The sequence below is a fragment of the Lissotriton vulgaris genome, chromosome 3_2 (genome assembly GCF_964263255.1).
Source record: "Lissotriton vulgaris chromosome 3_2, aLisVul1.2, whole genome shotgun sequence".
Lineage (NCBI taxonomy): Eukaryota > Metazoa > Chordata > Amphibia > Caudata > Salamandridae > Lissotriton > Lissotriton vulgaris.
The window spans coordinates 154,771,079-154,795,021 of record NC_141690.1 but is presented as its reverse complement, the minus strand read 5'-3'; the positions used below and the strand labels follow the sequence as shown (position 1 = coordinate 154,795,021).

Sequence of the window (23,943 nt, the reverse complement as noted above, 5' to 3'; positions counted from 1 at the left end):
CTTCCTGGTTCAGACTGACCACCGACCCCTTCGTTGGCTGATGCAAATGAAGGGGGAAAATCCCAAGTTGTTGAGGTGGTCCATCTCCCTACAGGGAATGGACTTCCGGGTGGAACATCGGCCTGGAGTGGACCACGCCAATGCAGACGGTCTCTCCAGGTATTTCCGCCTTAGTGATGAGGACTCCCGAGGGGTTGGGTAGTTCTCCCCACTTTCAGCTGGGGGGACGCGTGTTAGACCTGTCTGGCTTCTTGACGTAGTCCCTCCTATTTTTTTTATTTATTTTGTCCCCTTTTTGCCCCTCATACCCTTAATAATTTTTGTCTACTGACTTTTTGTCGGTGTTGGCCAGGGGGATAGGTGTTCTTTCTCCCCCTCATAATCTTTTACCTCAGGCCCAGAGGCCTGTTCTGACAGGAAAGTTGGCACCACCTAAAATGGTGGCCACCAACTGCCCTAACGGTCACACACAGAGCTTGGCCATAGCCTAGCATAGGGCATTCTAGAACCTTCTGGTCCATTCTGGACCACTGAAGGGCAGCCTATATAAGGCGGAATGCGAGGCAGCCATTTTGTCTACCTGAGAGAGTCAGCTGGAGGACAGGCTGTAGCTAAGGGTGGGAAGAGGTTAGACATAGGGTTGACTTCCTAGATAGGGAAGCTGCCTTAGTGTATCACCTCATTATCCCCTTTTGGGTTACTTGTCCTGACCCCGCTGTGAAGGGTTACTGGAGACCCTGGGCGCCTAGCTTGCCCTTGTCCAAACCATACAAGGGAAGTCCAAGGAGAAGGAGACTGCAGTGCTGCAGTGCGCAGTCCTCTGCCCAGCAGAAAAAGACTCAGGAAGAATAGCCCTCTTCCCTAGACCCCAACCCCCATCTCAACTTGAGTACTAAAAGGACTCTGCAGTGTGGCCGCTGAGGTAAAGGAAACGAACTAGCACTGTTCTCCTACCTTCCTGGGTGCTGAGGAAGGCTTGTCCCCTGGTTTCCTTGGAAGTCCTGGTGGTTCGTGCAGTTGGCCAGTCCCTGGAGTTCCTGGTGAAGGGAGCCGGTTTCTGGAGGCAGCACCGACTCCACTGTGAGCGGGACCCCTGGGGGGCTGATCGTTTTCTGTGACAGCGCCTGCCCCGGGATCCACTGAGCCTGAGAGGCTTCTCTCTGTGGACGGGACCCCCGGAGCGCCTTCCGCACTGCTGGCGCATTGCCTGAAGAGTACTGTCTCCCTTAGAAAGGGGAGGGCGAGACACTTCTGGAAAGCGCCTTCGCGCATGCCCGCTGTCGCGATCACAATCCCCACAGGAGGGGCCTAGGACCGAGCAGGCCCAGGCGAGTAGTGTCTTTCCTGGGAGCGGCCGCCGGGAGAGGCGGGACAAGAGCGAGCGCTTCCGCGCATGCCCAGCGAGGGAGTGTCTGCCCTGAGGAGAGGCGCCGGTGAGCGTCTCTTGATCGTCGAGCGCTGTAAGACTGATCGACGCGCCGTGGGACCGATCCTTCGTGGTGAGGAGCCGCCGCTCGTGTGGCGGAATCACCGTGACTGCGGCCCGAGTTGCAACTGAGAGGGCCTCCGCTCCTCTGCGTGGGAGCGAGGAGGCCGATCCCCAGAGGTAAAGCGACTGAGTGCTGAGGGGGTGAGCGGAGGAACTGCCTGCCGGCCGCCTAAACAAGTAAGCCGGGAAGAGCGAGGGAGGGCGAGGGAGTTCCGGTAAGGTCTCCTAATCGTCTGGTTTCCTCCCCGCTCGGTGCAGAACTGAGGGAGAGGAAGAGGGAGGAGGGCCTAAGAAACAAGTGGCCTAACCTTTTAAAAACTAACTAACTGACTTCAAAAGCCTGGTCATCTAGGGGGTGCAAAGAATACAAAGGTCTTCAAGACCCCTGGTACTCAACAGTTGGTGACAGCTTGTTTTTCCCCCCCTCTGGTGGATTAGGGTTGCTGAGAAGCCAAATAAAGAGCGGTGTACAGCTAATCTGCCCTAAGAAAGTGGAAGGGTTACCAATCAGCCATGGTTATGGTGCATGTCTAAAAGTAATGAACTATGGTAATTAATTGATAACCTGTGCAACATTTTAAAAGTGTTATTGATATTTATAAAACCAATTGTGGAGTACAGGCCATATTTAAACTAGCCTATGGAAGAGTAAGTGTTACATGCCAGACAGTGTCATGGTGTGTGACTAACTGTATAGTACTGTAAATACGAATTGCTAAAGTGTGCTAGGAGTTCAAGAGTATAGTAACTGCTTTCAAGACAAATGGATAATTTGCTGGTAATTTAAGAGGTATAACTGTTGATTCTAAAGTAACCTGAAATGTTCTAAGCTATATATATTTTGAGAACAAAGAGTATATTATTTTTATAAAGCAGTACGTATTTTCCCACATTTTTGGTGTAGTGTTTTCTTTTTGAGTGCTATTGCGTGGTTTTACTTTTGGGTGGTCTGCAACCTTTACACTGTGCCTCTGAATTGTTAGTCTTACCCTAGGCCAGGCTACCCCAGTTCCAACACTTTTCTTTCAAAGTATTGTTTCATTTTTGCAGCTTCCTTCAATGACTATCGTATTCTCTGAAACCCAAGCCCACAGAAGAGCCTAGACTTCACTCCAAATTACGTTTATGTTTTCCCGGTTCGAAAAAGGGGTTTGTGGATTTGCATAAATCTCCATACTGGTGTTTGGCTACTTTCATGCCTCCAGTGAGAAACAAGCGATTCTGAACCCCCCAAAAAATAGATTTTTAAGTGTAAATAATGTTTTCTATTTCTGTATAGTATATTTATCTACCACACAAATGCTGCAGGTAGCTTGGATAAAGTTGTAGAATATGACGCAGCATATCCATTTCGAAATTCCTACATTTGTTGTATTTTTAGGGCTCGCACAGCGAGAGTCCTTTTGTGTGGGGTTCCAATTCGGAGCTTGGAATCGCACACGCTCGTGCGTGTGCTTTTCCTTTTGGCTTCCGTGATTGGCCTTTGCGTGCGTGTGTTTCTGAAAGACAGCACGCAATAGGCCAAAGGCAGAAGCATTGCTCCGCCCATGGCCTATTGGTGTCTGTTATGCGCACCAAAGGCCGCGTGGTTTCAATTATCGTGCCCAGACATGGCGTGATAATTGAAACCACATGTTCGCTGTGGCACGCGCGCACCACTCACAGGCTTTTTTTTTTTTTTACAATAGCGTTTGCGAAATCGCGTTGTGTCCCGAAACCCTGCCATCTCTTACGAGCCATCCTGGTTTGGAAATAAATGCGGCAGCAACAGAAAAACTATTACCATCCTTCTGAATTACCTTATTACCCCAAGGATAATCATACTTATTAATGCTAAAATACAATTCAAGTGGGAAACTTAATGGGATATTTATTGCCACTTGGACGTGCTGTTTCGGCATCTACAAATAAAACTAAATATATTATCATTCTCTCCAGCACAATCACCCCCCCCTCATCCACACACACACACACCTACCTACAGAATACTGGTAGTGAGGACGGGTCTTTGGCTAAAAAGCGCAGCTCTCGCTCTTTCTCTCAGCTCGCCTCAGGGCACTGCCAGGCTCGGGGGCGTGCTCTCAGCAGTCCCACCTGGGTCCAGCCTACTTAGGCCACGCCCAGCACTCTTCACTTCATTGAGACTCAGCCGTCAGGAGGACAATAAGAGGAGCCGGATTGTGCAACTGCTAGAGCTGGGCAGCCGGCCGAGCACTGAGAGTTTACTCAAAGTTCGGAGAGAGCGGTCCTAGTGGAGAGGAAGAATAGCGCTCAGCGTAAGGAGAGGCTCAGTTATTAGAATACTGCTGACTCAACATCCTGCACTTTGTAGAGTGTGTGTGTGTGTGTGTGTGTGCGTGCGTGCTGCGTGCAATCCATGGCGACTTTTTTTTTTTTTACAAATAAAGTGGGGATTTCAGGGCAACAAAAGCCAACCCCCACTGCCACTGGTGCGGAGAATGTGCTTCAGGAGAATTGCTCTGTGTGTAAATAGACCACTGTGTGTAAATAGACACACTGGACGGGCCCTTTAAGAGACACTGGCAAGTCGATAGTTCGGGTAGAGTTCAGTGAGTTGGCCACAGCAGAAGTTTCATCAATCCTCAGTTAACGGAGTAGGGAGCTCGGCATTCCACCTTTGGAGTGCTTGGGGTTTCACCTGCAGGGCGGTGTTTTGCATGTGTGTATAAAGTCGAGTAATACGTTTCTGGGGAGATGGAGAGCGCAACTAGTTCTCCAATGCGGGCATGGGTGGTGGGGCCATCGGAAATCCGTGCACAGGGCCCGGCAGGCTGCACGCAGCTTATGATATAGGAACAATTCAGTAAATGGCACTATCTGACGCTCAGCTGCGACCGGTGGAGATCTAAAAGTGTTATCTGGATACAGGTCAGCAAAGCTATGCAAGTCCATCTTATGCGCCAGTGTCTTGCCAATGTTATCCTAAATGGAGGAAGCATGGGATTTTGTGTCAGCGGGACGGATGGGGCATATAATAAATATCGGAATGTTCCTCTCTTGCGCAGTTCGTCCCACGCTCAGCGCAGTGCTTCGGAGGTGTCTACGTCTCCACGAGGGCGTCGTGCCAACTGGTAGAGTGCCAACCTAAGAGGAACAGGCGCCACCGCGTCAGCCTCAACTGCCACATGGGGTTGGAAAGGCTTCTGGTGAACTCAGTAGTGCGGAAATTGGGCCTGAACACAGAGGGCGTAGAGTTGCATATCCGGACCACACAGCCCTCCCTGCTTCAGCGGGAGTCTCAATAAGTCCAAAGAGACTCTGGCCTGTCCACCCGCCCACACCAGGGAAATCAGCAGCGATCTCAAGGTCTGAAAAAAATGCTGCGTGAAGGGGACCGGGACGTTAACGAATAAATAAAAGAATTTCGGTAGGATGACCATCTTAGCTAGCACAATCTTCCCTGCTAAGGATAGCAGGAGCTTAGCCCATATTTTGACCTTCTCTTCCAACCATGTGACTGCGTGTCCATAATTAAGATTCCACACCTCCTGCGTGTTACGACTAAGCCATATACCCAAGTATTTGACTGCCTCTGCCTCCCACTTCAAAGGGAATTCAGATGTCACCAGGTGTGCCATATGTGAGAGGAAATACTACAGACTTTGCCCAGTTGATACAGATACCGGCTAGTCCTCCGAAACGGATAAACTACCGTAAAATAGGATCTAGGTTAACCTATGGATCTATAATGTAAAGGGTGACATTGTCCGCATACAGCGAAATGAGGATGCTCCTAGTGCTAAACCCTATACCCCTAGCCGTATGATGTTGCCTGATATGTGCAGTCAGTGGCTCCATCACGATCACTTAAAAGCAAGGGGGAAAGAAGGCATCCCTGCCTGGTGCCTCGGGTAATGGGGAACGGGACTGAAAACATGCCATTCACCCTGATCCGGGCAGAGTGTAGAGCAGCCTGATACGGTTTATGAAGAGCTGGCTAAAACCCATGCGGCCTAAAATGGCAAATAGATATGGCCACTCAAGCATATCAAACGCCTTGGTGGCGTCCAAAAAACCGAAGCGAACACGTCAGGGTGCAGATAATGTAGCACTGAGAAGACAGTACATAAGTTGTGAGAGGTTGACCAGCCAGGAATAAATTCAGACTGGTCAGGGAGAGCAATAAGGAGAAGTAGTAGCTGTAGCCTATTAGCAAGCAACTTGGCTAGGATTTTAACATCCACATTTATCATGGATAACGGCTGGTAGGAGTCCAGCTCCGTTTCCGGCTTACCAGGTTTCAATAGGGCAATAATGATCGCTTCCCTAATGGACGGGGGTAAGACGCCATCAGTTTGGGCCTTCTCATACAATGTTAACAGTCTAGGCGCCAGCTCCTCTATGTATGTTTTATAGAAGGATGTGGTCAAGCCGTCAGGTCCGGGAGCCTTATCAAGAGGTAGACCTTTTATTACCTGGGCGGCATCTTCCACAGTAAATCGGAAGTCCATGAATTCTCTGTACTTTTGATTAAACCAGAATAACTCCAACGAATCGAGAAAGGAAACTTGTCCCGAGGGAATGCAATCCTGAGTGGCAGTGTATAGTTGAGAATAAAAAAAGGAGAATGCATCCAAAATATCAGTTTGACCTTTTACAGCAGTGCCGTCTGCGGTGGACAATTTGTGTATTGATGCAGTGGATCTGGGCGGATGAAGTAGACCAGGCAACGTCCGTCCCAGTCAATCACCCTCTCCGTACTTTCATGCCTCTGCATACTTCCCTAAGAATTTAACTTCTCGCTGTACCTCCTCGGCGTAATTCAATAATTTAGATTTCAGGGGGGCCATAGTGGCGTGCACATTTGTGGAGTAAAACTGCTCCTCGAGCACATTAATTTGAGCCTCCAGGGAGGCAAGTGAGCCCCTAATGGCCTTTAATACTCCTGTCTGCCGGGCAATGCACTGCCCCCTAATAACCACCTTGAACACCTCCCATAAGGAGGTCTTGGTATCCACGGAGCAGACATTGAGAGCAAAATAGTCAGAAATATCTGTCCGGATTTCTTCCTTGAACGCCTCAACTAGTAGGGCATGTGGTGGGAGATGCCAGGAGAACGCTTGGGGAATTGAGTCGTGGAGTGCCATTTTCAACAGACATGGAGCATGGTCCGATAGGGATCACGGTAGGTGCACAATGTCGGAGGTCCATGTAGCTACATCCCGCAAGACCAACCAGAAGTCTAACCGGGACCAGGCACTATGATGGCTGGAGATACAGGTCCTCTCCTTGACCAGAGGGTGCCTCCTGCGCCATATGTCAACTAGATCCCAGTCAGAAATGATAGCATTCAGGGTGGCGCCAGCAGCCGGATGCAATGATCTGGCCGCACCTCTCCTATCCAGTGCATCATCCAAAATAACATTAAAATCACCCTCCCCATAAAATCTTTCTACATCCAGTTGCCCTAACCCTGGTCCACAGAGCCTGAAAGAAGTCAGGGGAGTCTACGTTAGGGCCATATACTGCTACTATCACCTGAGGAACTCCACACAGTACTCCCTGCACAAGAAGATATCTACCCTCGGGATCGCCGTAGATGTTGCCTCCTCGCCAATACAACCCCCTCTTAACCAACATAGCCGCTCCTCTGGAACAATTAGAGTATATGGAGGAATATACATGTCAACACCTGTTGTCCTTGAGCAAAGGGGATGGTTTTACATTGTGGTGCGTCTCCTGTAATAAACACACATCTATATTGTGGCGAGATAAATAGGCATGCACTAGTCTAGACTTCCTACTGTCATTCAGACCTCTGATATTCCACGTGAGAACACTCAATGTGTTGGCATGATGTTATACAATGTACCTGAAATAGAAAGCATGGGTTATGGCAACGCGGTATCTGCCCGAACCAAACTGTGCAGCGTGGCCAACAGAATGTAGACATACTGGCAAAAAACATAGAACCAACTCCCCCCTCTCCACTCACTCCAACCCCCCAATGAGGTTGTAGAATATCCCACCCTAAATAAACAAAAAACCAAGAAGTACATATAAGTACAGGGAAATCTCCCATGGGAGCGCAGCAAACCTGGCAAACTACCTCGTACATAATACAGGGTGGCCGGGTGTACTGCGGAGTGTGTTGCGAGTCCCAGTAAACAGATCAAAGTCTGAACAAATTCAGTGGTAACTCAAAACCCCAAAACACCCCACCCCACAGCCTATCTTGACCCAGCATCCAGGTTTTATAACAGTACGATACCCATTACAGTAATTGTCGCCGAGTCGGTGGGCTCCAGACACCTCGGATCGATTGGGCATCTTTAGGTTGTTTTCCATTGACATGCTTGGCGAACTTCAAGGCTGATTTTGCATCAGTGAAAAAGTGTGCAATGCCCTCATAAAAAACCTTGAGCTTCGTCGGGTAAAGTAAGGAGTACGGGATTTGAGCTTGTAGTAGGATATGTTTCGGAGGTAGGAATTTATGCCGTGCCGCCTGCACAGCCGGTGTAAAGTCGGGGTAGAGCGAGATGTTGCCATTGTGTGAGATACGACCCTTTTCTCTAGCTAGCCGTAGTATGAGTTCAGAAGATTTGCCAAGATAGGCCTAGGATTTGCTCCCACTGGAATTCTCGGTCCCAGTGACCTATGCACCCTCTCCACCACAAATACAGACGATATATGGGGGTTGAAGAGTTCATGAAGAAAGTCTGCAATAAAGGTCTCCATCTTGGATATGGCTGTCGTCTGCGGGATCCCAGTAAAAAGCAGATTGTTCCTGCGTGACCTCGCCTCTAAATCCTCATTCTTGGCTCAAGTTATTCCCAAACTTGTATCCATATTCAGCAATTGCTCCTTAGTTTCCCCTTGAAATTCGTGGAAATCTGTATTTCGGTTTTCCAGGACATCCAGGCGGGTTTCGTGTGTCGCGACTTGGGCCTTGACAGAGTCCAGCTCCGTTGTGAGGGTATCCAGCTTGGTATCAATGTTCCGTAGACTCAAACACATTTCCAACCTGAGGGTCCGTAAGGCCTCTCCATGATCCTACACCTGTGTGTCCTGCTGACTCTCCGTGTGCGCTTCCGGGTCACATTCCGTATGCCGTGAGGCTCTTATTTTTGGAGGTGAGCTTTGGCTGCTTAGCATCCTGTTTGCCCATGCTTGCGGACGGAATGGGAAAGTGTAGAGATTCGTAGAAATCTGTCGGGTCCAGCCCAGGACCTCACGTCGCAGCCTCCAGGTACAGCGACCCACACACCAGTGATTCCTCCCGGGCGCATAAGCTTCTCACACCTTAACCGGGTTAGGCTCCTTCCGGTACTAACCAAATCGCACCAACAGAGCCACTCAGAATACCAACAAGCCTCCCAGCTGCCAAAAAATGCAGTGCATATAGCTCGTTCGTCCTCCTCTGGACCTCCACCACCGCACACAGACTCGCAAGCTATGTCAGCTTCACCAGGGGCCACAAACAGGCCGCAGCAGGTACTTCAGCACAGTTCAGAGTGCACATCTTGTTAAAGGATCACAGGGGCCACAGCCAAAAAACGACATGCTGTCCAGAGCAATCACGGCATGAACGGGCAGCACTTTCAGCCACAACCAAGCCCCAGCCAGTAACCGCCTTGTTACAATATGGCTGCTGCGGTGTAGAAATCGCCGCTGATCTCTGCAGCGTTACCGGACCTCACCTCTTCTAGGGCAGCGGGTGTATCGGCACAGGCAGCGAGTTCGCGAGGGCAATCCCGACAGAAGCTACCAGCTCACTCGCCCCCCCTCAGGCACCGCTCCGACGCGGCCTCAAAATGGCAGTCACTCGTCCAAGGCCTCACCGCCAGCCCCACTTCGTTCAGGCAGCACCCCACCAGACAGGGCGTATGTGGTAGCAGATTCAGGCGCCCTCCGTGCCGCCAGTCGTTGTCGTACCTTTGTCCGGGGATCTGAACAAGCAGGGGGTTGAGTACTCCACTACAGAGTCCTGCCCCACGGCACGCGTGGCAGCGCTCAGTACCGCAATTGTTCCGCTACTGCAGGTTGGTGTTAGAATTCGCTGCAACTCTCCATTTGCAAGGATAAGATCAGGATTAATCCCCGGCCGGCGGAGCTCACTCACAGAGCAGCCATTCTGCTGCGCAGCAAACCCCCCCCCTCCTCCCCCTACCCCCTCCCCTGCTTCTTTAACTTAATAAATGATCTGGTGGCTCTGATATACAGGTCTCTCTTTTCCCACAAGTCAATACAGTAATATAAAAACTGTTAATTTCACACCAATATACTCAAGCCGATTTGCATCACTGCTTTCACAAAACAGTGTACTGAGAATTTGTGCCACAGTAAATGTCCTCTACATTACCCTTCTTCCGGGACCTTTGGTTCGGCTTCAATGAACCCAGAATACAGCAGTGAGTATGGTCTTCAGACTGAACAGATGAGAAAACTTTTTTCATCCAACAGAGCTTGGCACGAACGGATTCAAATTGCAATTAGAATCCTAAACATTGTGATTAAATGCCTCCATCAAACTGAACCAATATTTCTTCTAAAGTCATATTGTGGTTGGATACTGGCACTCTGAAGAACAAAACCAAATCCATTCTAATGGACCCCAAATTTAATCTCATAGCACTGGGAGGTCAGTCATTTTCAGTACATGCACAATATTATAGGATATTTTTGCCTTTAGACAACAAGCTCTCAACCACACTCTTAAGCTTCAGACTTTGTGTTTAGACCTGTGCACTGAGGCCCATTGAGGTGGTGGGTGCAGTAGGAATCCTCCGTCAGTCTAAGTCAGTGGCCCTCTACATTAGTTTCATTTTATAACAAGCATTTGCTATGCAATAGGTCTCGCAGTTGAGAGTTTGAGCTATTGGCATTGTAAATAGCAATGCATTTTATTTACGTGTTGGTTTTTGAACATAAATAAAAGGCATTATCAATTACAATGCAAATAGCTTAATGTCTATCAAATGAGAGACATATTGCATTGCAAATGCTTGTTTAGATTGAATCTGGTTTTCAGTGCCGGCACTGTGAAAAAGGATGCACAGGAGTGGGGTCACGTGTTTTTCTGGGCTCTCAAGACAGTTTGTCAAGAATGTATTGAGGTATCCTATACATATGATGTTAAACCAGCCCAGGTATGGCATCATCCCTGTGAAGATCAACACCATTTCCGGATTTTTCGCAGGAGTGTCAATGAATTGCAAGAATGGGCATACTCGGGCATGTGTAGCCCTCATAATAATATTAATTGTAAAAACAAAAACACACACTTAGCCCACTCAACGGTCGCCTCTGTGTCCCTGCATACAGCACGTCTGTGCATACATCCCTTCTTGGGAATAAATACATCAACAGGCAAGAGGTCTGCACGGTATGAAATGAGGACCAAACAAAGAGGGTGGGATGTATCCTGCGACAGATTTCCATGGGTGATGTGCCCTGCGAGGAAATCTGCAGGAGTAAGATCTACCAGGGAGATGGATTAGAGGGGGAGATCTACTCTGGCAAAGAGGTAAAGAAGGGGCACGTGGCACCCAGATGAAATGTGCAGCCTCACTGCCTCAGGTATGCAGCGAGCCCCCCCCCCCCTGCACACCCCACTTCCAAAATACGTATCTTCCGGTCGGGAGTGTTTGGAGATAAGGAGAGCCAAAATGAAAATCGGAATTTCAATTACTATTTAAACAAAATTGCAGAAAGCGAAATTACTAACTGAGTGCCTGCATCTCATGAGGCCAGCAAGTCAATGTTACTGCATGTGCTTCCTTCGAGGAAGGCAAGCAGCCTAATTACATGGTATTAATAAACTAAAAACGAAAGCAGACTCCGATGGCTAGTGCTACATTCTAAACATACTTCAACTTTACCACAGCGCCAATTGAGGGTGTGCCATCCGCCTCCTGAGTCCTCCACAGACTTCGAGACAAGCACGGTAGTGCACAGCACAATAGTATTTTGGATTTTAAAATATTGTTCTTTCTAAATTCAATATTTACACAGATCATAGATTTTTTTTAAACTGATTGATTGATTTATTTGTTTTATTTATTTGCAAAGTTTTATTTAGCGCTGGCTAGACCCGGAGGAATCAGAGCGCTTTACATGAGGATCAGCGAGTTACAGGATACATAGTTATATCAATTTGAATCAAAGAATCACAGGGGGAGGAGGGAGGGGAGGGAAGGAGACACGAACAGGGAGACGAGGAAAAACAATGTCAGATGACCGGCTGGGTAGATGACGGCCAAGGGGCCAGACTCCTCTATAGCTGTATAAGACAGCTCCACCGGGCATCAGCCAAGGTTGCTCGGGCTCCGCGGTAGGTAAAAAAACAGTTTTGGGGTCCGCCCAGGTGGCTTCATCATAGTTCCATCGAAGTGGGAGGGAAAGAGACACAAACGGGGAGCCAAGTCAGATGACCGGCCGGGTAGGTGACGGCCAAGGGGGCAGACTCCTCTATAGCTGCATAGGACAGCTCCACTGGGCATCGGCCAAGGTTGCTCCGTCTCCACAGAAGGTATAAACAATTTTGGTGTCCGCCCAGGGGGCGTCGTTATAGATTCCATCCAGGGAGCTTCCGGCCAGAGCTCCTCACCAGTCGGCCATCTTGGATTCATCTAGCAATAGGATAGGCGAGCCGGGCTGGTATCCATTCACATGTGGTTCAGCTGCAATGCATACAATGCCATTTATATCGCCGTGACAAACAATGGAATCTCCTACATGCGTGGGTGACTGTCAGGTGCCTGGCTCAATGCTTCTAAAAAGTGGGAACTGAGACCTAAAAGGATGAGCTCCATGAAAGTTGCAAAGGGCACCGGCACATTGCAGGATAATCTGGTGCCAGGCTGCTAGTATTAACAGAATGCCCCTTGATTTGGTGTGACAAGGAAGAGTTAAAAGGGGCTCTACGTTGAAGCAATTACAGACGGCTGTATAGCTGATTGATTTTGCCGATAAATAAATCACAGGCGCATGGGAATCAATGAAAGCTACCAATACTGGGGAACCAAAGTTACAGGTAAATAACTGGTTTTCTTGCCCCAGTATTGGAACTTTTATAGATTCCCATGCTTTTGTATCAGAGTAGCAAGCAGTTCGCAATAAAACCACATTTTGTGTCATAAAAATATTGCAATAGCCAACTTGACAAAGATACAAAATGTGTAATACGGAAGGTGGGATAGAAAGGAAAGCTCACCAATTATTGGAGGAGGTTCCTCAGGACAGCCTGTCCTACTGCCGCATCATCTTGTTGTAAGGACTCCAAGCAGTAATGCTTGGTAAAAGTGTGAACGCTGATCCAGGTGGCAGCTCTGCAAATGTCTTTAATCTGTACCCCCGCAAAGAGGGCCGTTGAATATGCCACAGATCTTGTGGAATGTGCCCGAATCCTACCAGTCAGAGGTTTTCCTGCTGCAGTTTGGCAATGCAGAATGGCACTTGTGATCCATCATGAAATACCCTGTTTGGATAGCGGAAAGCCCTTGCTTGGACCCCCAAAGGCAACAAATAACTGAGGATTTCCGAAATCCCTTAGTACGTTCCAAATAGAATTTCAAGCATCGTTGTTCATCTAACGAATACAATGTTCTTTCTGCTGGTGTAGCCGGTTGAGGAAAGAAAGCCTTCAGAATAACCGGCTCATTCAAGTGGAAGTCCGAGGGTACCTTAGGCATAAACCTAGGGTTAGTTCACAAGATTACAGTGTTTCTTTTGAATTTCAGGAAAGGTTCTTGGATAGTCAAGGCCTGCAATTCTCCAACACGCCTAGCCGACGTGAGAACGAGGAGGAGAGCCAATTTCCATGAAAGGTACTTCATGTCTGAACGATGGATTGGTTCAAATGGGCCTTTCATGAGCTGAGAAAAGACTAGATTTAAATGCCAAGTAGGAGGTGGCGGCCTCACTGGTGGATAGACTCTGAACAAGCCCTTAAGAAACTGCTTGACAATCCTGGAAGACCACAAGGAAGGCCCAGACCCAGACCTTCTGAATCTCGAAATGGCCGCCAAATGGACCTTAATCGATGAATGGGCTAGTCCCGACTTAGCCAAGGACAGCAGATAAGGTAGGAGCGGATGAGGCTTGGAAGCCTCATCAGCAACAAAATCTTTTCCATTTAAGACGGTAAGTCCTGTTTGTTGAAGGAGCCCTTGCCTAGGAAAGGACCTCCTTAATTTCGCTTGATATGGGGAGATTCATGAACTCTCGCTGCTCAGGAGCTATGCCATCAGGTGTAATGACTGTGGATCTGGGTGCCAAACTTGTCCTTCGGACATTGTGAGGCGAACTGGTATAACCCTCAAAGGAAGAGGAGGAGATAGCGACAACAGGTGGAGTTCCGTGTACCAGAACTGTCTCGGCCAAGCAGGGGCTATCAGGATCATCCTGCACGGCTCCACCTTGATCCTCCTGATGAGCCGCGGGATCAGAGGTATGGGGGGAAAGGCGTAGACAAATGTCCTTGACGAGGCTATCGAAAGCGCATTCCCCAGAGACCCTCGATGGTGAAATCTGCTTACGTAAGACCGCATTTCTTGTTGGTCCGTGTGGCAAAGAGATCCACCTCCAGTCTGCCCCACTGGCTGAAGACCTCCTCCAGAACTCGCTGGTTCAATTCCCACTCGTGGCTGACTGAGGAGGACCTGCTCAGTCGGTCGGTGTTCTCGTTTAGAACCCCTGGCAAGTGTTCTGCCTTTAGCAATATTCCCTGAAGGATCGCCCATTCCCAGATCTGTTGAGCTTCTTGCGACAATGGACGAGATCTGGTTCCTCCTTCCTTGTTCACATAGTGCATGGCCGTGGTGTTGTCCGTCCTGATAAGCACTTGCGAACCTCCCAGGCGAGGAAGAAAGGCTTGCAGAACTAGTCTTATCGCCCTTAGCTCCAAAAGGTTGATGTGGAGTCATTGCTCCTGGGGTGACCAATGACTGCTGACATGCAGGTCTTGCATCCCTGCTCCCTAACCCTCCAATAACGCGTCCGGTGTTACTACTTGAGGAGACGGGTCGTTTACGAAGGATAGACCTTGAGACAAGTTGTTTTGATCTGCCCACCATAAGGCCGCTTCCCTCATCATTGGAGTGACGGTCACCTTGTCCTCAAATGATCTGTGGACCTGCTTCCACTGGTTGTCTAGTTGGTCCAGTAGAGGACGCATTCTTAGTCTGCAATGAGGAATTAGGGGAATACATGATGAAATTACCCCCAGCAGAGATTTGTAGCGGCGTACTGAAAGACACCTTTCTTGTAAGTCCCGAGCCAAGGTCTGTATTTCTCCCTCCTTTCCGGAGTAGGGAAGGCTCTTGAGAGCTTTAAATCCAGGATGGCTCCCAGGAAACGAGCCTTTCTGGATGGGACCAGGGATGACTGTTGTTTAGAGTGAGTCCCAGATTCTGAAACAAATTTGTACAAGCCGAAATAGCGTCCAGCGCTGCCTCCCTGGACGGAGCTTTCAGCAACCAGTCATCCAGGTAGGGGAAGACCTGGAAATGGCTCCTTCGCAGAAATGCTGCTACTGGCGCCAGCACCTTTGTAAAAATCCTCGGGGCTGAGCGGAGTCCAAAGGGTAAAACCCTGAACTGAAAATGGCTCTTGGCTACTGTGAATCGTAGAAACCTTCTGTGTGCTGGGTGAATCGAGACATGGAAGTACGCATCCTCGAGATAGAGCGTGGCCATAAAATCCCCCGGGCTGATGAGCTTCAAGATGTCCTGGAGAGAGACCATCTGGAAGGACAGGGAGATGAGATAGGTGTTGAGCTCCCTGAGGTCTAAAATGGGGCGCCATTTCTCCAGTGTCTTCCTTACCAGGAAGAACCTGGAATGGAATCCTTGTCCCTTTTGATTTGAGGGGACTGGCTCTATCGCTCCCTTCCGGAGCATCTGTTGGACCTCGAGCCGCAGGAGACGCTGGTGTTTGCATTGAATATAAACAAAAAGGAATCCACTCTGGTAGTGGTGGTGATCCCTACAATGGTGGGGAGCACACAGTGTTGTTTTAAATACCCCTCACACACCAACAGGCCCCTTGGTGTCATGCTTCATCATCAGGGTCTTCGCACCCCTCTACGGGATGCGGCATGCTACGACTCACGACTACGTAGGAGCACTGAAAGTGGACTATGTGTTGATGTGTGTGAAGGAAATAAGTGAGTGGTGAGGTGATGGAAAGTGATGGTTAAAAGATACCTGGCTCGTAGGAGAAAAATATATATTTTTTTTTATTAAGCCCTCGGCTGGTATCGTTAAAAAGGTGCAGGGTGAGGTTGTCTGTTACTGATTAGGGTACGTCAGCCTCAAAAGTGCGTTGACATGTTTCGGAGTGTAAAAACTCCTTCTTCAGGACGTGGATATGCACAGTTATCCTCACCTTACTCACATGAAAATGTAGATGTCAAAGTGTGCTCTACAAAATTTTAAAAGGTGAAATGTACCTATTCGTGTTATAGCGAATGAAGTCTGTTGCGCCCAATTGGCGTTATTAGTACAGTACTTATGGACAAAGGCTAACTGGCCTCATGAGCCCAAGAGTAGTATTGGGGGTTCTTTCCTCCTACTCAATGTAGCAACGGTTACTGCAAAGCCTGGTAGGCTGTCTTCCCCTCAACGCGGCTCCGACGGTTTGGATTGAATGCTGCCGGCGGCTTGGGTGGAGGGACTTGCGTAAATTCCAAGGTATGCCCTTTCCGAATGATGTTGAGCACCCAACGGTCCGATGTTATCCTGGACCAGTGTTGAAGGTATTTGGTTACCCTGCCTCCAACTGATGATTTCTTGGAGGAGGGTCCAATAGGAAGAGCCAGGAGGCCGCTGTTGGCACTTTGACGAATCTCGTCTTCGCCCAGCCTGTTTCCCGTTATTGTAAGGCCTGGAGTAGCTTGAAGACTGGCCTTGTCTCTGCTAATAAGGCTGATGGTATTGCTTGGAACCTGCGCCCGTGGAGGAATAGCGCTGCTGTTGATAGGATCCCCTGTAGTTATTACCTCTGTCTCTGGAACCCTTAAAAGGAGACTTGCGGTATTGAAGGGTACCCAAGGACCTGGCAGTCTCAGTGTCCTTTTATATTTCCTGAAGAGTTTCAATCAGTTTTCCGAATAATGCCTCCCCATCAAAGGGAAGATCCAGGACTTTGTTTTGGATCTCAGGCCGAAACCAAGTAGCTTTCAGCCACCCCTGGCGACGGACGACTGCCGCCCCAGCCAAGGAACGAAACGCTGTTGTTGCAATGTCCATTGCACAGTCAATGATCTCCACTGACGTCGCTTCTCCCTCCTGCAAGATCTTTTTCGCCTCTGATGTTGACTCCGGCGGTAGCTGGTCTAGGAACGGGGCAACATCACACCACAGCTGGCGGTCGTATCTACCCAAGATCGCCAGGGCATTTGCAGCTCGCACTATAAGACTCGCCATCGACGAGAATCTTTTCCCTGCATTATCCAATCTCTGCCCTTCCTTGTCCAGAGGATTTGTTAAGGGGGCAGAGGGGTTACGAGATTTTCTCTCCGCTGCCTGTGAGCTAACAGTCTGGTTTTGGATGACCCGTCAAGGCCGCCGGTCCATCGTCGGGTGCCCTGTATTTCTTATCCAGACGCGGTAGCACAGGGGCCACCGTCGCTGGGTTCTTCATAGCTTTCAGGCCCTCCTTCCTCAGATCTACAATAGGAATTGACCTAGTTATCTTTCTAAAGGGTTCCTTGAAATCATTTAGGAAACAATCCGTAGCCACAGCAGGCATGGCCAATTTGAACCTGCCAGCTGCTCTTTCCATCAGCTGATAGAAACCTCCAATGTCCGCTGGCGGGGAATCAACTGGATCTGGAACTGGTGATGAGGGATCCGGAATGATATATTCATCCCATTCAGTTGTATGAACAGAGTCATGATCAGACTGTTGATCCTCATCCGAGGAATCATCATGGGCATCTGCCAGCCCGGAGGGATCCTGTGGAAAAGATGTCTGAGGCTGAGGGGTTACCTGAGCAGGTAATCCTGGCATCACCGTTGAGGCAGAAATCAATGCAGGCGCAGCAGGCGCCGCCGGGACCAGAATTGGCCTATTCGCCTTAGATTTGTAGTCCTGCAGCATCTTATGCAGGTCTTGAAGAAAAGAAGATGGCACTGTAACCATATCCTGCCCAGAATGATGTTGTGACTGGGCCGCCTGATGATGACCACCATCCTCCTGGTTATATTCTCCTTCAGAGTCCGTCTCCTGGCATTTGACTAGAAGTTGAGAGGGACTATTGGCATAGCTATAGCCATCCTCATCCGACTCCCCTTCCTCAAAGAGCAGAGCTGGTGGCAGGGGGGTCACTCTCCTAGGAGAAGTAATCTCCGGCGTAATTCTTGTAACAGAAATTGTAATTCTCTTTTCAGAGGACAATGCCGTTGACGGTTCCGTCGTCAACGGTTGTACACACATCGACGAGATTGGAGTCGTCGATGTAGTCGACGATGAAACTGTTAACGATCCAGCTGTCGTCATTGTCAAAGTCGTCGTCGATGCCATCGTCGACAAGACCGTCGTCGACATCAGTCGTCGACATCAGTCGTCGCCGACGCGGTAACCCTCGTTGTCGATGCTGTGGTACTAGTCGACACCTTCGTCGTCGATGCCTTCATCGTCGGCAAACCTCCAGTTGACGCTGATGAACCTGCCGTCGACGTTTCCTTCTTCGCCGATTCCTTCCTCGACTAATCCCCCGTCGACGAAACCAATTTCGACTTTGATTTCTTCGTCGACGGACACTCCGCCGTCGACGCCTTCGTCGTCGAGGACTTAGAACTCCTCTCAGAAGACTGGGAAGAGGGTTTCTTGAAGGCTGAGGCAGTTTTCTCACCCTTGGAAGGCGTAGCTTCTCCTACCCTCTCCTTTTCACCTAGGTGAGGAGATTTGCTGGGACCCTGGCTCGCGGACTCATTGGGGGTCTTTTTTTAGGCCTTAGTAGAACGCTCCACAGAAGGAGAATGGGAACCCCTACCCCTCTTCACTGACCTTCTTGAGGAAGACATCGATGCTGCATTCCCACTGTCACTGGAGACAGTATCCTTCCTGGATTTCAGCTTCTGGAGCCATGTCAGAAGCCTACCCTCACGGTCCCGGAGGGTCTTGGTCGAAAAGGTGCGACAGATCTTACAGTCCGCAGCCTTGTGGTCAGGATAGAGGCAATAGATGTAGTCTTTGTGCTTATCCTCCACAAAAAGCCTTTTCTTGCCACAGGTGGAACATGGCTTGAAAAAGGCCTTTTTCTTCTTGTCAGACATCCTGGAAGGTAGGCTAACAATCCTGAAGTGAATCTGAAAAGAATATGAAGAAAAAATCCTAAAAAAACTCCTTGAAGAGTAGAAGTTGAGCAGAGCTCAAAGGAGACTCCCTAAGCACAACGTGGTGTAGAAAATATGAGGCTCTGAGGTTCCTTCAGGAGGGTTCTAAGGGGTGAGGCACTGCTGATGCCTAAGTTTGGTCTCTTTTACAAAAAGAGGGTGATATGCTACAAAAGGGAATGAGGCCTAGGCCTTTTCCTTTCTTTTTTGTATCTACAGCTATGGTATTTTGTTACCGAGACTCCCATTCCGACGACGGGGAATGATACAAACGCATGGGAATCTATGAAAGTTCCAATACTGCGGCAAATAAATAAATCACTGCTGAGTAAAAGTCGTTTTGTATGGCAACAAAGGCAACTGTACCCCATCAAAAAGGTTAGGTCAGCAATGTGTCACCTGGTTTAGGATGCAACTTTCACTGGAAGGCACTGAGTGTACAACCAGATAGGATTCTAACATGTTTAGTGCTCTAGAAGTTTCAATATTGTCAAATGCATGATTGCCACATGCAAGGATAGCCTATTGCCACCTCTATTACACCCAGAGTGACAGCTGTGTCAAGCTGGGACCGTACTCATTCAAAACTGTTTTTGGGGCACTAGTATCGCTGTCTTTTTTTAACCCAAATAATATCTCGAAATTGAAATAAACTTGTGAAAGTTGTTTAAATAAAATGCTATTTTCCTCTTTTTCACCCGGAGACGATCGTTCTGCCCATCCACAGGAGGACATATTTGTAGTTCTGGAAATTTTAAAAATGAATAACAATATTTTCATGGCGGTGCAAGATATGAAGATATTAAAATAGAGGAACACTGGCGGAGTGGTTAAAAGAAGGGGGTGGGGGGAGACTGGTAATTTGGGAGCAACAGTCCAGGTACTGAGGCTGCAGATTAAACTTTGGAACAACATTGCCCCTGTCGATAATAGGTCGTGCAGTTGCAGTGTTAATGAAAACGTTTGCTTGTTGCATTGTTTTGGCAACTTGCCCTTGAAACTGCCTAGTTAAATCTTTAAGACGTTGGATCAGCTATTGGGAGAGCTGTTCTGGGGTTCTGGACGATGCTGGGTGGCTTTATTTTTTTATCAATCTATTAACCAATATGGAAAGCTTAGGGGTTGCAAAGTCTTATGCAACTCCAGTGATTTCGGTTTTTATATAGCACACGATTGCCCTGGGGTGTCTAGGCGCTTTGCAGCGGAGGAAGCCGGGGGTGGTGCATTAGTTTGAAAGCAGCCATGTTTTTAATAGTTTTCTGAAACCAAGCAGTGTTGGACAGCTTTTGATGTTCAGCGGGAGCAGGTTCCATAACCTCACAGTGCCCATTACAAAGCTACTTCTTCCCCGTCAGGCTCTCTTGAATTTGGGTGACTGGAGAAAATTGCTCTGTGCAGAACGTAGTTGCCTTGAAGGATGGTACATGGTGAGGTGCTGTTTTAGGAAAGTAGGTCATTTCTGTGTACAGCTTTATATGCTAAACTGATCAAATCGGCTTGAAAATATTAGCGGCAACAAATTATATCTTTGAAAAGGGAAGCCAAAAGTGGCATATCATAGTAGTAACAGACATGCTTTTTTATAAAAATTGTATCTACAAAGTAAGGGAATATAATTAGGTTAGCACACATGCTGCCATTGACTCTGGGAGTGGAAACGGGGAGGAAGCGGACTCTCCCAGCTGGTATTGCTAATCTTTATCTTCATGTTTGTGTGCAGCAGCCTTTTGCGTTGTGCAGTTAGATAACAGCCGGAGAAAGCACGGCCCATTGGTCCTGCAGAGAGTGGCCAGACAGCTACGAAGAGAGAAGTAGCCACGACTGTTGATTGTCTGTACCCCCCACATTCGAGGTTACTTAACTCCGTGATGTGACGTCACTGGCTGCAGCACTCTTAATCGGCCCAGCCAAGCTCCCTGCTCCGAAATAAATATTTGCAGGCACCCATAAAATTATTCTGCCCCATAACGCTGGCGGCCCGGCCGTGCAGCAGGTGCGATCAGCGGTGTTGCAAGGCCACCGAGCCACATGATTTCGGTGGCGCCCGCAGCACTAACCATTGAGCAGCCGCCCTCCACCTCTAATTTATTTACAAAATGGAACTCGTGGCGTGCAGTGCCTGCCCCAGCCAGGCTTAACATCATCAATAACACCGGTGCCCTCAGCATGCGAGTTGGACCTCCTCCTTGTACCAAGAAACCAGAGGCAGTGAGGCTCAGGCGCGGAGAGGAGGAGACAGCGTGCGGACAACGAAAATAAAAGTCACTATTCAATGACAGAGCTGACTGGCGCTTGCTCCAGGTGTAAAGGTATTGTTGTTGCAGGAAGCCCGGAGCGTGCAGTGCACGTGACGCCTCGTAAAGATAAGAAATGCATTAGAGGCACACGGAAAGCAGACAAGCCAGTCTGGGTGGGCCAGCCCAAAAAGCTAAAGGGAGGCAACCCAAACAGCTAATTTCCAATGGCAGGCCCCAGTTTATGATAAATGGGGATTCCAGCCAATGGAAATAAGGGGTGGGCTTCGAGCCCTTATCTCAAAGTTATCATTATTGACAATAAATCTCGCCGAGCGAGCAGCACAAGCGCTGCAACGCTAGGCGAGACCGAAAAATGCAACCTTAAGATGAATATAACACCCTGGTAAGAAGATTATCCAAGTTAGACTGCATAGTAGAAATAATTGGTCTCACCTTCTTTGCCCTGAAGATCCTTAAGCTTGGTGCAGAGTTCTTCCACTAATGATTCAAATCCAGAGTTCTGTAAACAAAAAAGTTTAAAAATATTAAAATGAACTCTACCATGTGATACCTCTACTTGTGATGAAAGTAGGAGAGAAACTAAATGGTCATACGTCATAAATGAAAAGAAGAAACCAGTGTTAATTATTTTTTTTCAGCTTGACTATCTCCCGCCCCTCAATCACCTCCGTCATCTAGGACAAGGGAGGGTCGCATTTTAATCTAGAAGACCTTCAAGCTGCAAAACCATAATTAATGGTACGTAACTGGTGTATTTTGCAATATGTAGTGTCTTTCAGATTCGCAAGTTGTCCACAACTATGCCGCACGGGCTCCAGTTAAGGCCAAGTGGGAAAAAGGAGCAGCTGGGAGGCGGGAGCGCGTCGGCCAATGGGGAAACAGGAAGAGAAGGGGGTGGGGCCGCGAGGGAGCGGCGGCGGGGAGTAGTCACACCAGGGGTACAGAAAGAAGAAGCGCAACAAAAACCTACTTGACAGAACAAAAAGACTAACATTGAATACAATGCAATACAATCAAGAACGAGGGCACAGCAGGGATCAAGAACGAGGGCACAGCAGGGATCAAGAACGAGGGCACAGCAGAACCAGACTCCCAGATTTTTCGCCAGTTGCCCAATTGCGGCTGGCAAGGGAAAATCCGCTGGCCATAGAGTTTCTGACCTGGGGAGGGAAGGTCCCATAGAGAAGAATTTCAGACTTTTACTCATTGCAGTTAAGCTGTGCTGAGGAAAGCCATTGAAAGACTGCTGTGAGGCATTTTTTGGTCAGTAACGGGGAGCAGTCTGATTTTCCCCAGGTAAACAGCAGCTCATTATAGTCAGCGTAAGCTATAATTTTGGCTCCCTGCTCTTCAGCCAAATAAATCAGAGGGGTGACGTATAGATTAAAGAGAAGGGGGCTCAAGGAGGACGCCTGCGGCACCCCAGTGGTCACCTCCTGAGGTGAGAAAACGGACGGAGCCCAACTTGTTGGGTGCGCCCGTCCAGGAAGGATTTAAGCAAACGCAAGGCAGCACCCGAGATCCCGATGTCCGCAAGGCAGGTAAGCAACAGAGTGGGGGACAGTATCAAATGCTGCCTAGAGGTCCAACAAAATAAGAGCTGCCCTACCGCCCACATCCAAACATTCCTGAATAGCCTCCGAGACCTCCCCCAAGGCTGATTCAGTGCTATAGGAGGCTCTGAATCCTGATTGAGCTGGATGAAGTAGGCCAGCACCCTCAACGAAGTCTGAGAGTTGTTTATTAACCACCTTTCAGCAGGCTTTCGCCATAATAGGGAAGAGAAAGATAGGGCGGTAGTTCAGTGGGTTCAGCAGATCCCAGCATTGGTTTCTTTAAGAGGGACAGAATCTTAGCCTGCTTCCATACTAAAGGAACAAGGGCCTCTTGAAAAGACAGATTGATAATTTTGTTTGCTTCAGGGCTCACTGTCTCTGCGACCAAGGCCAGAAGTCTGGCTGCACAGGGATCAATGGGGAGCCAGACTTCAAGGGCTTAAGGATCTTCAGTGACTCAGGAAGGTCAATAGGTAAACAAGCATTGGAAATGCAATAGGTCTCGCATTAGAAAAGTTGGAGCTATTGGTCTTGTAAATGACAAATATTTTATTTATGTGTTGGTTTTTAAAATAGCTAAATGGATAGCTTTGTCATTTACAATGCCAATAGTTATAACTTTCGCGAATGTGACACCTATAGCATTTGGAATGCAACATGTTTTGTATTTACGTGACTTAGATGGCAGCTCTGGCCGTTAGGCCACATCTCTAGAGAGCACGAGAGTGCAGCAGGGGAGAGAAGCACAGAGAGGGAGCAGAGAGTGCAGCAAGGAAGAGAAGCACGGAGAGGGAGCCCAAGAGTGAAGCAAGGGAGAGATGCACGGACAGGGAGCCTGAGAGTGCAGCAGGGGACAGAAGCACGGAGAGGGAGACAGAGTGTATCAGGGGCGAGAAGTACGGACAGGGAGCCCAACAGCGAAGCAAGAGAGAGAAGCAGGAGAGGGAGTCTGCGATTATAGAAAGGGAGAGAGTTGAGCATAGAAAGGGAGAAGATAAATCTTCCCAGCGCGGTAACAAGAACTACCAACCAACTCAAAGCAAAAGAAAAAAAACCTGTAACCCTTGTCGCATCAGCAGCTTGGGCACGTGGTGTACATTCATTCAAGCTCTTTTTTTCGACAGACATTGGTAAATGCACTCCCGTAGCGATTTAAAAATAAAAAGCCATTTGGCGGCTGACTTTGACAGGTTTCGGGGCGTTTAGTGTAAGTGTGAAGTCTAACTGTTTAGAAGTCACGGCAATGCGTCATTCCACAATCTGCATGTTCAAGTGAACGTTTTGTTTACCCGCTCAGTCCTAATACCTCCTTCGTTTGTTCTTTTAAGTTAACATCT

The 23,943-nt window shown here is 48.6% G+C and overlaps 1 protein-coding gene across 2 annotated transcripts in view; it reads right to left on the bottom strand.

Moving 5' to 3' along the window:
* The window catches only part of KIAA0232 (KIAA0232 ortholog), a 438,560-nt gene that overhangs the window by 275,932 nt on the left and 138,685 nt on the right, over positions 1–23,943 (bottom strand). For both annotated transcript variants that reach the window (XM_086964120.1, XM_086964119.1), the window contains exon 4: positions 21,483–21,549. In XM_086964120.1, coding sequence (XP_086820246.1) covers positions 21,483–21,549 — 67 coding nt within the window. The remainder of the gene's footprint in view (positions 1–21,482; positions 21,550–23,943) is intronic.